Genomic DNA, 13,760 nt, shown 5'->3' with positions numbered 1-13,760 from the left:
TATAATTTCCACCTGTTGTCTATTCCATTTGCACAACAGCATGTGAAATTGATTGTCAATCAGTGTTGCTTCCTAAGTGCATCTCTGAAACTGTCTGCAGGGGTCAGTAAAGAGGTCCAAAGAAGGAAAAGTGGCGAACCAGTGACAGGGTCATAGGCATCCAAGGATCACTGATGCACATGAGGAGCGAAGGCCAGGGCTGTTTTGGCGGCAAAACGGAGACCTTCATCATGACCAGTAGGTGGTCATAATGTAATGGCTGATCGGTGTACATTCGATTGATTTACTTCACATCTGTTTGGTTTTCCCGTTACGTTAACACGTTAACTCTCAAAAAGTTTCTGTTCCTAATTCCTAAAAAATAGCTAAATATTTCGTTTCGAATCATATCAAGTTAATGTCCTTATGGAAACCTCTAAAGAATATTTATATATTTTCCCGCTGAGGAATGAAGAGTTTATAAGTAAGAGTTTCTCAAATTATACTACAATAGAACAAACATACATTTTGTTAAGCTTCAGTTTAGTCGTTGTAGTTTGAATATTTGGAAGTTTGGAAAGTAACTGGCTGCAGGTCAAACATCAACGCAGACAGGAGACTGATTACATTATGTTTATACCGTCTTGTCTTATTATTGCTAAGTTTTACAAATGAAATAAAAGTAAAATAAAAACATTTTACAAAAAGGTGAACATGAGATGTAGTATTCATAAAGTGTTTCAGCAATACTGTGTGTGAATGTGGCTGTGCCAGTAAAACCAATTAATTTGATTAGTTTCTTAAAACATTTTCAAAGTAAACCTTTAAAGACATGTGCGCTGTGAGGTTCTGTCAGACTGGAAGAAGATGAAACTTTGCCATGTGTTTGGTGAGATTATGTGATTTTTGGTGTGTTGAGTTGAGCAGTCACTCATTCTGTGGCATTTCTGCTTTAATAAGGTCACCTTTTGTGTTGTGTGCACACGTACGAGTCAAAGAAATGGACCACATGGGCAACAATAGTACAAATTTGTTCTTTTAATAGAAAAACACTCTGACTCAACTTAAAAGTTCACAATGTCAAGCTGGTTTACAGAAACTGTTGAAGAAAAGTTTTTCTTGACATGGCTCCTCCCATCTTGTGCAAAACGCTGCTGGTCTGTGTGAATGAAACAAAAAAAAACAAACTAAACCAACAGCGGGCTCCGTCAGAAACAGAAAGTCGCTCAGAGCTGTCACGTCCACAGCCCGCTGGATTAGTCACCATCACACTTCTGACTGATGTAAAGCTTTTTAAAAGATCACAACATGAGAAGTTACAAATAAATCCCATCAAACCTCAAAATATCTCTGCATCAGTTCCTGCGTTGGTGCATCAATGGTTGGTAGCATCTGGACATTGTGCTTTTTTGTCTCACTGAGACTTGAGATCGCTTACAGGTAGTGACAGCGGGTCAGATGGCGAGATCAGAGATTCAGCCTGAGTCTTTGTTTTTTGTGTTTTGTTTTTTTTTACATAAAGCATTTTCAAAGGAGACAAAAACAAGAGCAAATCCATCCCCTATGGTCTGCAAATTAAAATGACAAAACTTCCCGGGTGGTTTCAGGTTTCCACAAATCCACATTCCAAAGCTAATTTATTACAGAGTCTTATGTACATAACGGCAGGGGCTGCAACAGGAGGGAAAATAAACCAAAAAACAGCAGAGAAATTAATAAAATAGAGGAGAAATTGCTCAGTTTCAGTTCATGTTGATGACTTTCACCTGTTTCCAGCTCTGCCTCCTCTGAAGGTGGGCAGCAACTTTTCATTTTAATGAATTATTTTGTCAACTAATCATATAGACGATAAATTAAAGCAAAATGCAGATCGGCAGTTCCCGTCGCACTTGTTGTAACCAAAGGTCCAAAACTCCTAAAAGTATTCTGACATGATTTGAAAAAAAAGCATTAATTTCTCACGTTACAGAAACTGGAACCAGCACCTGGAAAAACAGTCGGTTTAGACAAGTCGAATAACCGCTTCGGCACGAGCGTGGCTTCGTGAGGACTCAACCTGCATCTTCTCCAGGAATTCGACCATCTACGCTTCTCGACTTCACCCTCACAGAGACAAAACGAAAGGAGCGACTAACGCACAAAGACCGACTTCACAAAAGGACATGCTCGTGTTGCATCCAAACTTTGCAATTCAGCATCCCTTCGCACCGCATTGGGCCTTGAATTGTGTTTTTCTGAGGCGGCGGCGCATCAAATGCGACACAGTTTTGTTGTCCTGGAGGAAAACAAGTCCGTAATGCATCTTGGCGTCTGAATGCTGGCAGTAGAAATCGCTGTAAGTGTAAAAAGGAGCCGAGACGCTTCCAAATGTGTTTCTGAGGAGTAAAAAGATATAGCACCGGCAGCAGAAACTGCACTGGAAGTGTCCTAGTTCTGAGTTTTAGTGAATACATTTGATTTCTCTGTGTTTCAACAGTGTTAGAAACTCAGTCTGAGCCCTCAAACAGGAATGTAGTACTGTGATATGCATAACATCTGATCACAGCTGTGCGAGTGGGTTTGTATTCAACTCAAGTCCTTAAAAAAAGTGAACAATATAATAAATATCAATATATATATACTGTTGATCAGATGGATAAGATAAGAGCGTGTGCCGCAGCAGAGCTGTTGAGGTTCTGTACAGGTACAGAGGTTGTAGAAAGACCTGATCAGAGTCTTAGAGACCCGATTATACACGCGGACAACCAGTAAAAGTCCTGATCACCTGGCAACTAGACACTCGATCCGAGACCTGATAGACATCTGAGACCATTAACCGTAACCGTTAAACTCAGTAAAACCTTTGGTGGAGCGGAGTGCGGCTGCAGGGTCACACTGATTGGTGCTTCACACGGAGGAAGACGAAAGACACGATCCCATCTGAGGTTTGTTTCCTGAACGATGGAGCGAGCACAACACGGATCGAACATATGAGGGCGAGCAGAGGCAGGTTTGAAAACGTAGATGAATATAAGAGAGCACCAGAGAATACAATTGCGTGGGTGAACAAACACCGAGTAACGTGTTGGGCTGATGTCAGAAGAGTCTGTCAAAACAGCTGCAGAAAGATGTAAAAGCAGATATCAAACTTTTTTTTGCAAACGCTTGCCAAAAAGGAGAAAGTCTGGTCATATTCTACATAGAGTTGTCATCAAATCCCATGAAAAGACCAAAAAAACACTGTTCTACAAACAAGTCCTGTGTTTCTCACAGCCTGATGTCTCTTCTTCCTCTGAGCCGTAGAGCTTAAACACTTCAGTTTAATCTGACTCAGTCCCCAATACTCATTAGAGCGCTGCATGTGGATTCATCCGCCGCTGAAAATAGACCCCAACAAATGCCCAATTTCCTCCTGTTTGGTTATAAAAACTACAGTGAGCAGCTGTTTCAGGAAATTCCTGAGCCTTTCTAGTTGTTTTTTTTTAAAGATTTGGTAAGTAAGAGACATGATTAGTTTTGATCTAATGGGGATTTTTTTGACAATAAGTAAAATACAGAATATCGCCAGCTTTATCTTTTAACTCTACAAAATGGGTCCCTACAAATGCAAACTAAAGGGTGAATGTGTCTTGTGCTTGTTCCGTCGTTAATAAACTTTGTGGGCTGGTTATTAAAAAGGAAAAGGATGCGGCCGCCGTGGCTCCTCACAGGCCAGGAAATTGATTATGAACTAAAACCCGGTTGTTACATCTACGGTTTCTGTGAGGACACAAGAAAATAATGGTGATTCTTAGCTTCACGTTTTCCGAAACTCCTCACCTTCCCCAAGTAATGAAATGATAAACCCCTCTGAAGGGTCTACCTGATGTAAATGAAAAAACTATCTTTGTGATTCTCCGATTGAGCAGTCAGTTTATAACAGAACCGGAGAGTTTCTGCTTGGTGGTCGACCTCTCCGTCACAGTTCCTCCACCCGCCTCCTCCTCCTCCTCCTGCAGCTGGTTTCCATTCTCCAGGCAGCCGTTACTAGTCTCATCACTACAGGGTTTATACTCAGATGGATCAAGATCGGGATCTGGATCCAGCTCTGGTTGGGACTCCACAGCCGTCTCCCAGTCCTCTTCTTCTTCCTCCTCCTCCTCCTCCTCATCGTCCTTGCCTCTCTGTGCGGCCTGGCTCTTGATGAAGCGGATCCGGGCCATGGCCTGGTCGATGGTCAGCGTGCTGACCAGGTTGAAGTCGTGCATGCTGATCAGGTGCAGCAGGAAGTTGCGATACAGCTTGTGTTTGACGATGTGGGCGGCGTGGTTTTCGGCAAACAGCAGGCAGGCCTTGTTCATCTGATTGTCCGCTATAAAGCTGAGGAGAGGACAAAAGAGTCAACATGATGAACGCAAGCAAAATGTTTTAGCATCATTTAATGCGTTTACATGCACAGAAGAGACCAGGCTTCCTTCACATCCTCCATTACAAAATGTCCAGTTTTCAGACAAATAACTAGACGCTTAAAATAGTTTTGCCCACACTCCTACGCAGAAAGTTGACGACGTTTCACTTCCAAACATATCTGCCCAAAGAGGAAGTAAACTAACCGATGCTACTTGTACTTGTATTATTTTCCCTTAACATACGGAACAAACAATATTGTCTTATTGTTCCCCATATTCTTTTTGTCTATTTCAAGAATATAATAACATTTATAAATAAGAACAAAAAGTAATTGAAAAAAGATGATCATTAAATGTTTTGTGCAGCCTTGTTTATTCACCGTGTCCATGGAGATGACGATGAACGCAGTCATAAAAGTTGACTAACGTAAAAAAGGTAGTCAGTTTAACTTGTCTGATGACCACGTCACTGCGTAACTCAATAATGTTCAGACAAGCTCAATAGTTGGTTATTTGTGGTAAATTTGGTCGTGGGTGTCGTTATGAGGCAGAGCTGTCAGGCTGAGACGAGCAGGCGTAGAGGCAGAGCGGCGTAGGAGTGTCAAATTTAAAGTTTGTGTGCTCTGGTTCATGTGTGTTCTCTGCAGCTGGTGTCTGTATTCAGACAAAGATTGTTTGTGATCAAGCTGTGGATCAAAACCTTCAGTATTTGGAGTCAGAAGCTGGTGATGTACGGTCGACTACTGCTGTTAACTCCTTTCATTAACACTTATATTCTGCTCCTCATTCATTATTTTCGTGCGACGCCAAGAAAAGTGGATAGCCATCTTTGACTTTCAGTTATTTTAGTATTTAGGTACTTGAAAGTGTTAGAAGACAAACATGATAATGGATTCAATAAAATCCCTTCAGAGCCATACACACCCATGCTTCATGACGTGGAGGTTCCACAGCTTCATGATCTCCTTCTCCCCCTCGTTGACGTCGGTGAACTCCTCGATTTGCTGCAGTGAGAGCAGAGAAGTCAGACAGGATCCGTTGGTTTCTAAAGTCAACTTAAGCTACAACAATGGGGGAACAAAACAGCTTTAGCTACAGCGACACAACATGACTGCTTCTAATGCTGCAAACGTCATCGACTGAACAAATGTGATCAGCTGACCTGTTTTCAGTTACTCCAGAGATTTAATACTGCTGACATCAGTGCGACAGTGTGACAACAAGTAGAGTAGACGCCGTGCGTGAAATCTGCAGAGAGGCCCTGTTCGCTCAGCTGTAAACTAACCTTGACGGTATTCTCTTTGAGCCAGTCGGGGTCCCTCTCGTCCTCGCTGTCCGCTTCCATCTCCTGAGGCCGTAGCGGCACGCAGCTGTCGCTGTGGAAGTAGAGGCGGTTGTGTCCGCTGATGAGCGTCCTCTGCTGCTCCCGATCGCCGTCCTCCGACTCCAGAAACTCGGACAGACTCGCCTTCGTCCTCTTGGGTCTGAAAAGAAAACATTAATTATTTTGAAGACGTATTAAAAAAGACATTCAAACACAATATTTAATATTCACAGATATTGGATCAACCGTGATGTGTTCACTACGCTCAGGAATTCTTGGCACCCTGACAGGAAATTCAGCTGTTGAAAAGCTGAACAGTGAAAGGGAATATTTCAGCGGTACCTGCAGGTGAGAATGTGGGTGACAGAGGTCCTCTTAACCGGGCCGTTCCTGCTGAAAGCGAAGCCCGGCTGGTTGTGGATGTCCTGAGGGTTTCCTGCATATGAACCATCATAACTCTCGTTGATGGAGACCTCGATCTTCGCTCCTTTAGGATGGGGCTGCCAAAGATCAGGAGAGATACGAATTTAATTTAATTTTAATTTATAAAAAATTATAATATCTGAACACACGTGTGATGAAGAAAAAGTGATGATCGGGGTGAGATGATAAGAAATGCTGACAATCACTCTATTGGGACAAAATCTTTGAAAATTAAATATTTCAAGTGAAAAAAAAGTATTTGTATTCACCCATTTCATTTTCAACTGTGTCTTTGTTCAGAGAATTTTCAAAGTCCTGAGTAATTTTACACTCAGCGCTATTTGTTTAAAAACAAACAAACAAAAGAAGTAGTTTCACTTTTTGTAATTTATCAGGACACTCTGGTTTCCAGCCTCTCTCTCTCTCTCTCTCTCTCTCTCTCTCTCTGCACAAAGACAGTGTGAGTCCGTCTCACCACGTAGTTGAAGATGAAGCGGGAGTGAGACAGTTTGAGGTGTTTAATCAGACTGTAGAGCTTCCTGCAGTTGAGGGTACACCAGGGACAGTGGAGGTCGTCTCTGGCCTCCGTCTGCTGCCGCGTGTTGTGGTTGTACTGGAACTGGATAGACAAATAAGAGACAGCGAGATTGAGACCGTCATAAAGAGATCTGTGGGGTTTGATCCCTGCTGTTCTGGCTGAATGAACGCTGTGCAGAGACAAAGTCTTCATCAGCTGTAATAAGTCAAATCAGAATAAAACAAAACTTTACAGTGAGATATGATCATGCTAACAAGCTAATAAACAGCCCCTCATATTCTTACTTCCACTTCAAGTCCATCTTGAATCTACAGGCCTCATTGTGCTTCTACAAAGTATCTCTCCAAAAGTTACGCGTCTGAGTATTATCTCAAAAGTATGGTATTTACTTTCAGACAGTCTCTCCTCGAAGGCATTCGTGGTTGTTGTAAAAGGTGAAAATGAAAAAAGGAGTTCAAAGCTTTCACACAGGTAAAATGTTAGTTGCAGCCCTGGTGCAGATGCAGTAACAGGTGAGACTGACCTGGTAGAAGATGCGTAGTTTCTGTCGCAGATCAGCTGATATTTGTTCTCTTCTGGTTTGCACGTCAGCATTTATGGATTCTTTAACAGCTGCAGCACAGAGGAGAAATACACCATACTCACGTTTAAAAAGCAAACAAACCTTTTTTGCCACATGAAAAATCTAATTTCTTGCTCACCGAGTGTGTGTGTGGCTCTCGGGGTGCTGGGTCTGGTGTCCTGGTTGGTCTCAGAGTTGCGGGTGGCCAGAGGTTTAGCCACGGGGGCGGTGGAGCGATCAGAGGAGTTGCTGGTCCAGCGCAGGGTGAACTGCAGGGTGGGACCCTGAGAGAAACTCTCAAATGGAGGCAAACACTACAAGAAGAGAGGAGAAAACAAACGTGAAGCTCTCTTACTATTAACATGACCAACAACCGGATGAGAAAGCCGTACTGGAGCATCAGGTCTGGTGTTGCAAAGTGAATAAAAGCCAACTCGCACAAATATGAAACTACTTTTCTTTACAATACTGATTCACAGTGACCATAATAACAACATGTTATATTACTGTGTGCGCGACATATAAAAACACAGTGGGGAGAACATTAATTTTTAAAAATCAATTTCTGGATTTTTGTTTTAGATTCCGTCTCTCACAGTTGAAGTGTACCTATGATAAAAAATTACAGACCTCTACATGCTTTGTAAGTAGGAAAACCTGCAAAATCAGCAGTGTATCAAATACTTGTTCTCCCACTGTAGATGCATTTACATAAGAGCAAATTTTATATACAATTTTTATCAATTTTATGAAATACCATTGTGTGTACAAGCAGTGTTTTGTGTTTCATTGTATACGTTTGATAATAAAATGTTTACTTATATCTAGGGCTGGGCACGTTAACGCATTAATTAATTAACGCAGACAATTACTGTATCGCACGTTAACACAGTTTTTGAAAGTCCGTTGCTCACTGGCTCTGAATACACTGTGGGTCACAGGAGGGGCGGGATGTTGATCAGCCTGCAAATCAGCCACCCAAACAAGCGGTGGAGGGAGGCTTCAGCAGACTACGCTGGATGCAGCGTGTGGGAGAAGTAGATAAACAAAAGCAAGCATCAATTAAATGTCATAGCGAAGTGGAGAGCTACACACTGCATGCTGATTCAAACTCACAAACAGCGAGGATCGTCTGTCTTCCAATGATTTGTGATGCGTGTACAAAAAGTTCAAGACAATTCAACTTCGGCAGGGCGGTGACCAATTCACCTCACTCTAACAGGGACACCTGCTACTGAACACAGACTGTTTCTGCTGCTCCCTGATAAAAAGAAAAATGTTTCTGCTGATACCTGTTCAGAAAAAAAAAACAAGAAAACAGATTTATATACCTTAACCTGTTGCTCAGAAGGTGCCTGTTATGATGTTATAATCGTGGCTCTGGACTCTAACTTGTTTTAACAAGCTAGATAAAAGGTAATGCCCTGGCAGTGCAGGCAAATAGCTTTGGTTTTATATTTGATTTGATTACATTAATGTTTAAGTTGAAAAGGGAATACAGCTGGTAAAAAGCACCTTATTTGTTAAGTGTTTGCAAACCACATGTTATTACACTTTTTTGTATATAGCATTTAAATTAAAGGTGCGCAATACACTACTTTAGAATATCATTATTATTCATTATACAAATCATGTGATTAATTGAGATAAAAACTTTTAATCGTTGCCCAGCACTACTTATATCATAAAATGTCATTATTTTTTCTGCTTTGTGTGAAATGTAACTTGTGTTTTGAAAAGTGCTCGATTAAGAAAGAGAATGCTTATAAATCATCATTAAGATTATTAAGAGATAACAAATCTTTGCTGGTTAAGACTCTTTCCTGTTGCTGTTAGCTTTTCTTGTTACTTCTGAGCTTTGCCTCGATTGGTAAAGACTTTCTTATAAACAGCATTAAAAAAAGGACACAGGTTTATTAATCATCCAAACATTTCAGGAAAACAACATTCCTCTGGAAGGTTTTTTGGTCAATGATGTCTCTATAGTGCAAGAAGCAAGGATTTCAAATCACTTTTAGTTTTGTGCGAGTGTCTTACATGTACATGTATACTTGGTGTGGAAATACCTTTAGTGTGGAGCCTTGCTTAGTTGATTCTTACTACTATACAAGTCTCACACACACACACACACACACCTTTCCGTCCAGGATGGTCTCCCATGTTGCCCTCTTCTTATTGATAGGACACTCCTCCATCTCTTGCATAGACACCTCATACTCCCCATCTAACAACTGCAGACGTCTGCACACAAGCACACGACAACATTTTCTCACATTTTGATTCTGCAGCTGAGAGATAAGAGAAACACTTTGTTCCCGTGTGTCGGAAGATGCTTCGGATTGCGTGAGCTTCACCTGTTTTTATCAAAGACCGTCATCTGGGCCACAAATGTGGTTTCTCCCTCCTCCCTGAGAGAGGAGCTCCTCCTCTTCCTGTTCACCACTTCCTCTGTAAAATCTAAAAACAGACACATAAATTACTCGTAACCCCCTTTTCTACCACACAGGATCGAGAATGAAGCTTGGAACGGGTCAGACCTGATCCATGAGCCAAACATCAGTGTGGTGATTTCACATTATCAAGAGGAAAAAAGACCATCAGTAGAAAGAATGTGGTTTATTATGGCTTGGGCCTCATTTCTATCAGTAACACAAACACTGTACTCAACAAATTAATTGCTGAGCTTAATGATATTTATTCAAAGTTTAACATTGAGATTCTCATGAGATTGATGTGATCAGCTAAATCACTTCTCTGCAGAAACTGAGGAAGAATCCTTAGGAATGGCTCCTTTTCCAGGATGTACAGACATGCAACATACATGTACGTTAATTTATTCTAATTAGAGCTGCAGCAATTAAGTCGAATAATCGATCAAAAGAAAATTAATTGTCACCTTTTAATTATCAGATTAACCGTTTCAGAATTTTAAATCTACTGATTTGCTGCCATTATTTCCTGATTACGTGGGTAAATGAAAAGTCTTTGTTGGCTGGACAAAAGAAGCAATTTAAAGACGTCACTTTGAGCTCTGGGACACTGTGATGAGCATTTATCACATTTTTTTGACTTTTTAAATAGGCTCAACGATTAATCATGGAAATAATCGTCAGATTAATCGATAAAAAATAAGCGTTAGTTGCAGTTAGGGCTGCAGCTAATGATGATTTTAGTACTCGAAGCTTCTATAGATTATTTCATCGATTAAGAAGCACTCCATCATAATCACGTCGTGTTCACACAGCGTAAGCGCGATGTGCGACACTAATGTCCGTGTGAAACAGGCCGCTATATAGTTATATGGATTAAACAAAGCCTTGATGCAAAAACATTTGCGTCGATGCATTTTAGTAATAAAATGAATCGATTTCATTGATGAATCGTTTCAGATCTAGTTGCAGCCCTACGGAGAGACAATGTATGACTAAACAGTTTTTTTGAGACGTTAGGCAATGTTGGACAAACTAGCAAGAGACTAGATTTTTAAAGTATCCACCACCTCCCTCCAAAGCCGCTCCCCCAAAACACATGTTCATGCACAGTGAGTGTACCAGCAGTGTGCACAGAGGCAGCCAGGTAGACAGGCAGGTGGGCCAGCCAATCATTTCATTCAGTCCAAATCATGTCAGATCACTTGTTGATTGCTGACGTGATGTTAAGAGGATTTCAAAAAATAAAACAAAACAATGCTTCTAAAATAAACTGCCTACCCCAGATTTAACAAATCTGGGAACGATCCTTTCAAAAACACGACCAGACGTCAAAAGTCTGTGCTCACCTCTGTCGTGGTGATTCTCTCCGTTGGCCAGGCCGTTGATCTGTGTCCGGGGGTGTCCGGGCCTTGATACCCTGAAGAGCAGCGAGTAAGACTTGACCATGTGAGAATTGCTGGGTTCAAACTCGCTGCTGGGAACCAGCAGGGAGGCGAAGGAGCCTGGCTTGGCCTGGACTCCAGCGCTCGTGTCCGGGTTCAGAGGAACCTGCTTCTTCCCTGTAGGGACCTGCTTTACGGGGCAGCTCACATCCTGCACAGGAAGAAGGGAAAAGACATTTCAGATCCATCGCACTGACAGGCGGACTGTCAAGAAAATGTTCATATTAGCAGCCATGAAATAACCACATGATCATCACACACGCACACACACACACACACCTTTCTCTCTTGTGACAGACTTTGACCAGCCGCACCTCCAGAGATACAGAGTTCTGCTCATTCTCACTGTCCTGAGATGGCTTCCCTGAGGACACACAACACAAAGCAGGACAAAGACGTCCTGAATCACTGGAAATACTATATCTAAAAACTAACAAAGGACGACTGCAGAGAAGGACAAACTTACCATCTTTATGAAAGAAGCCAGTAAAGGTGAGCTGAAGATTAGAGGCCGAGCTGTGGGGGGTGAAAAAACAAAAACACAGGAGGAATTCAAATTAGGGATGCAAACTAGTCATTTTAAGCTAATGAGACAATGTTTCTTTAGGTTTTTAATGTCCAAATAAAATGGTTTGTATTTATCCAGAAATTCTGCATAGGGGGAAAAAAATGCATTTATTTAATATGGGATGAAAGGATTTGGTACGTTTAATGTACCAACTAAGCTACATCACATGTTTCCACTGCTCTCTCGGTTAAAGGCCTATCCAATTGCATCCAGAGGCATTTTTTGGTCTGCGCCCGTTGATAACAACCCTTGGAAATCAAAAATGAACCGAGACTTTTGGGCTAGTAAATGCAGAAGCACATAGAAAAACAGCACAACATACAGAAGCTGGGGAAAAAGGGGAGAGAGTGTTGTAACAGCTACAAGAACATCTCAGAAAAGAAGAACTAACTATAAAATCTTTGGGAATACCCAATTTTCAACCAAATATCACTGAAATCTAAGTTTTTAAGCTTTTTTTGCTAACATGTAAAACAAGGCTGAGGAAATAATTTTTAAAATCAGTTTTGTTCAAAAGCTCTTAGGCCAACTACTCATAGAAGATTAAAAAGTTGTGGTTGGTTGGTGATATGATGATATATTCCACCAGACAAGAGAAATGTGTGAGCCATTATTAAACTATCCCTTTGATATCTCTTTATTTATCAAGTGTCAAGTCAATGAGCAGATTGTTGCATCAATATGATCCAGACAGGAATACAGGAGTACTTTAACTTTTAGGTATTAATTCAAGTGATTAACCAAAAGTCAGACATTCACGGAAATGTATAAATATTATACATATTCAGAGTTTCCTCCTTTAGGCAGAAGGCTTTTGAAAATAAAATGTCAACCACAACAACAACAGCAGCAGCAGGACAGACACACAAGAAATCTCTGTGGAAACCCAGCGGGCCCAGGAGGACTGAGTGTTTACCTGTGAGTCTCCTGTTCGCCTCTCATCTTTTCCAATTTGAACAACAGATTGTCAACCTTGGAGCTTTTCCTGTGAATGCAGACCAACAGCAGGGGTTAGCCACAGCACCGCCGCCGACCCAACACTGACCTACAGCCAGAATGATGGAGAACCTATACTAGAGCTGCAACGATGAACTAACCGCCAACTACTTTAATAAATCGAGTCGTTTTTAAAGAAAGACTTCTTAAATGTGAATATTTCCTGGTTTCTTTCCTCCTGTTTGAAAGTAAATTGAATATCTTTGGGTTTGTCAGCAACACAAGACTTTTGAGGACGTCATCTTGGGCTTTGGGAAAAACAGGTTGACATATCTCACACTTTTCTGACATTTTATAGACCAAACAACTAATCAAGAAAATAACTGACGTATTAATCAACAATGAAAATAGTCATTAGTTGCAGCCCTACCTTATACAGGAGAAGAAATATTTATTTCTTCTGGATAGATTCAGTCCACTGACTAACATCATCTGCTATCACCGGGCTTCTGATGATCAACTGTACCCCTAATCCTGGTCATGTTACACTAATGCAGATATAAATACTACACACTGTAATGTATATCTTGAAACTTCTTTTAATAACCTGCAACAACAAAGTGGTCTTTAAAAAGCAAAAGGCCATCAGAATGAACAATGGCTGGTAGTAGAGAGGTGTGTGAAGGTTGAAATGTTGTGAGGTGTGTTTTTCCACGCTGAGCAGTCTAAATATGTCTGTGCAGCTGAATCTACGGCCACTCTTTACCATTTTACCAGTATTTTCTGATGTTTTCCATGTGAATACATCGGTAGGTGCTGAATATTTGATTCCTCGTCAGGAGTGAAGCAACATTCATGTAAAGTTGCTTGATACTAAAGTGCCAACGGCTCAAAAACCAGTTGTGCAAGCAGCATATGGCATCAGACATGATGTCCCCCCCCCCACAGCTTTCATGTCTTGACAGAGACAATGCAGAACAATTTTCCATTTGGTTTCAACCGTGACAAGCCATGTGAGATCTGCGTTTTTGGTCTGTTGGTTTACACGTTGCAAAACTGTCAGTTCATGTCCGCATAAGCGGCATGTGCCGTTTTGTGTCGGAACTTAAATTTAATGGAAAGCATGCCCCCTGGCTCAAATCAACGTGTGTCGGTGGGGTTTGGAGCCCATTAGGACAGAGTTTGGTGG

The 13,760-nt window shown here is 41.3% G+C and overlaps 1 protein-coding gene across 1 annotated transcript; it reads right to left on the bottom strand.

The window, feature by feature from the left end:
- Positions 1-3,433: 3,433 nt before the first annotated feature.
- On the bottom strand, positions 3,434-12,628 carry LOC119884392 (polycomb protein SUZ12-like; the record flags this gene model as incomplete). Its single annotated transcript, XM_038694809.1, has 13 exons — positions 3,434-4,317; positions 5,271-5,350; positions 5,632-5,830; positions 6,013-6,170; positions 6,569-6,712; positions 7,155-7,243; positions 7,333-7,507; positions 9,329-9,434; positions 9,548-9,650; positions 10,972-11,218; positions 11,343-11,431; positions 11,534-11,583; positions 12,552-12,628. Coding segments are annotated over 13 exons (1,968 nt in total), but the record flags the coding sequence as incomplete, so codon positions are not given.
- Between the last annotated feature and the right edge of the window lie 1,132 nt (positions 12,629-13,760).

This window comes from Micropterus salmoides, unplaced genomic scaffold, assembly GCF_014851395.1.
Source record: "Micropterus salmoides isolate LMB-PRFRI ecotype aquatic unplaced genomic scaffold, ASM1485139v1 Ms_hic_scaffold_3413, whole genome shotgun sequence".
Taxonomy (NCBI): Eukaryota; Metazoa; Chordata; class Actinopteri; order Centrarchiformes; family Centrarchidae; genus Micropterus; species Micropterus salmoides.
Note: the sequence above shows the minus strand (reverse complement) of the source record. Positions and strands in the feature narration are given on the sequence as shown.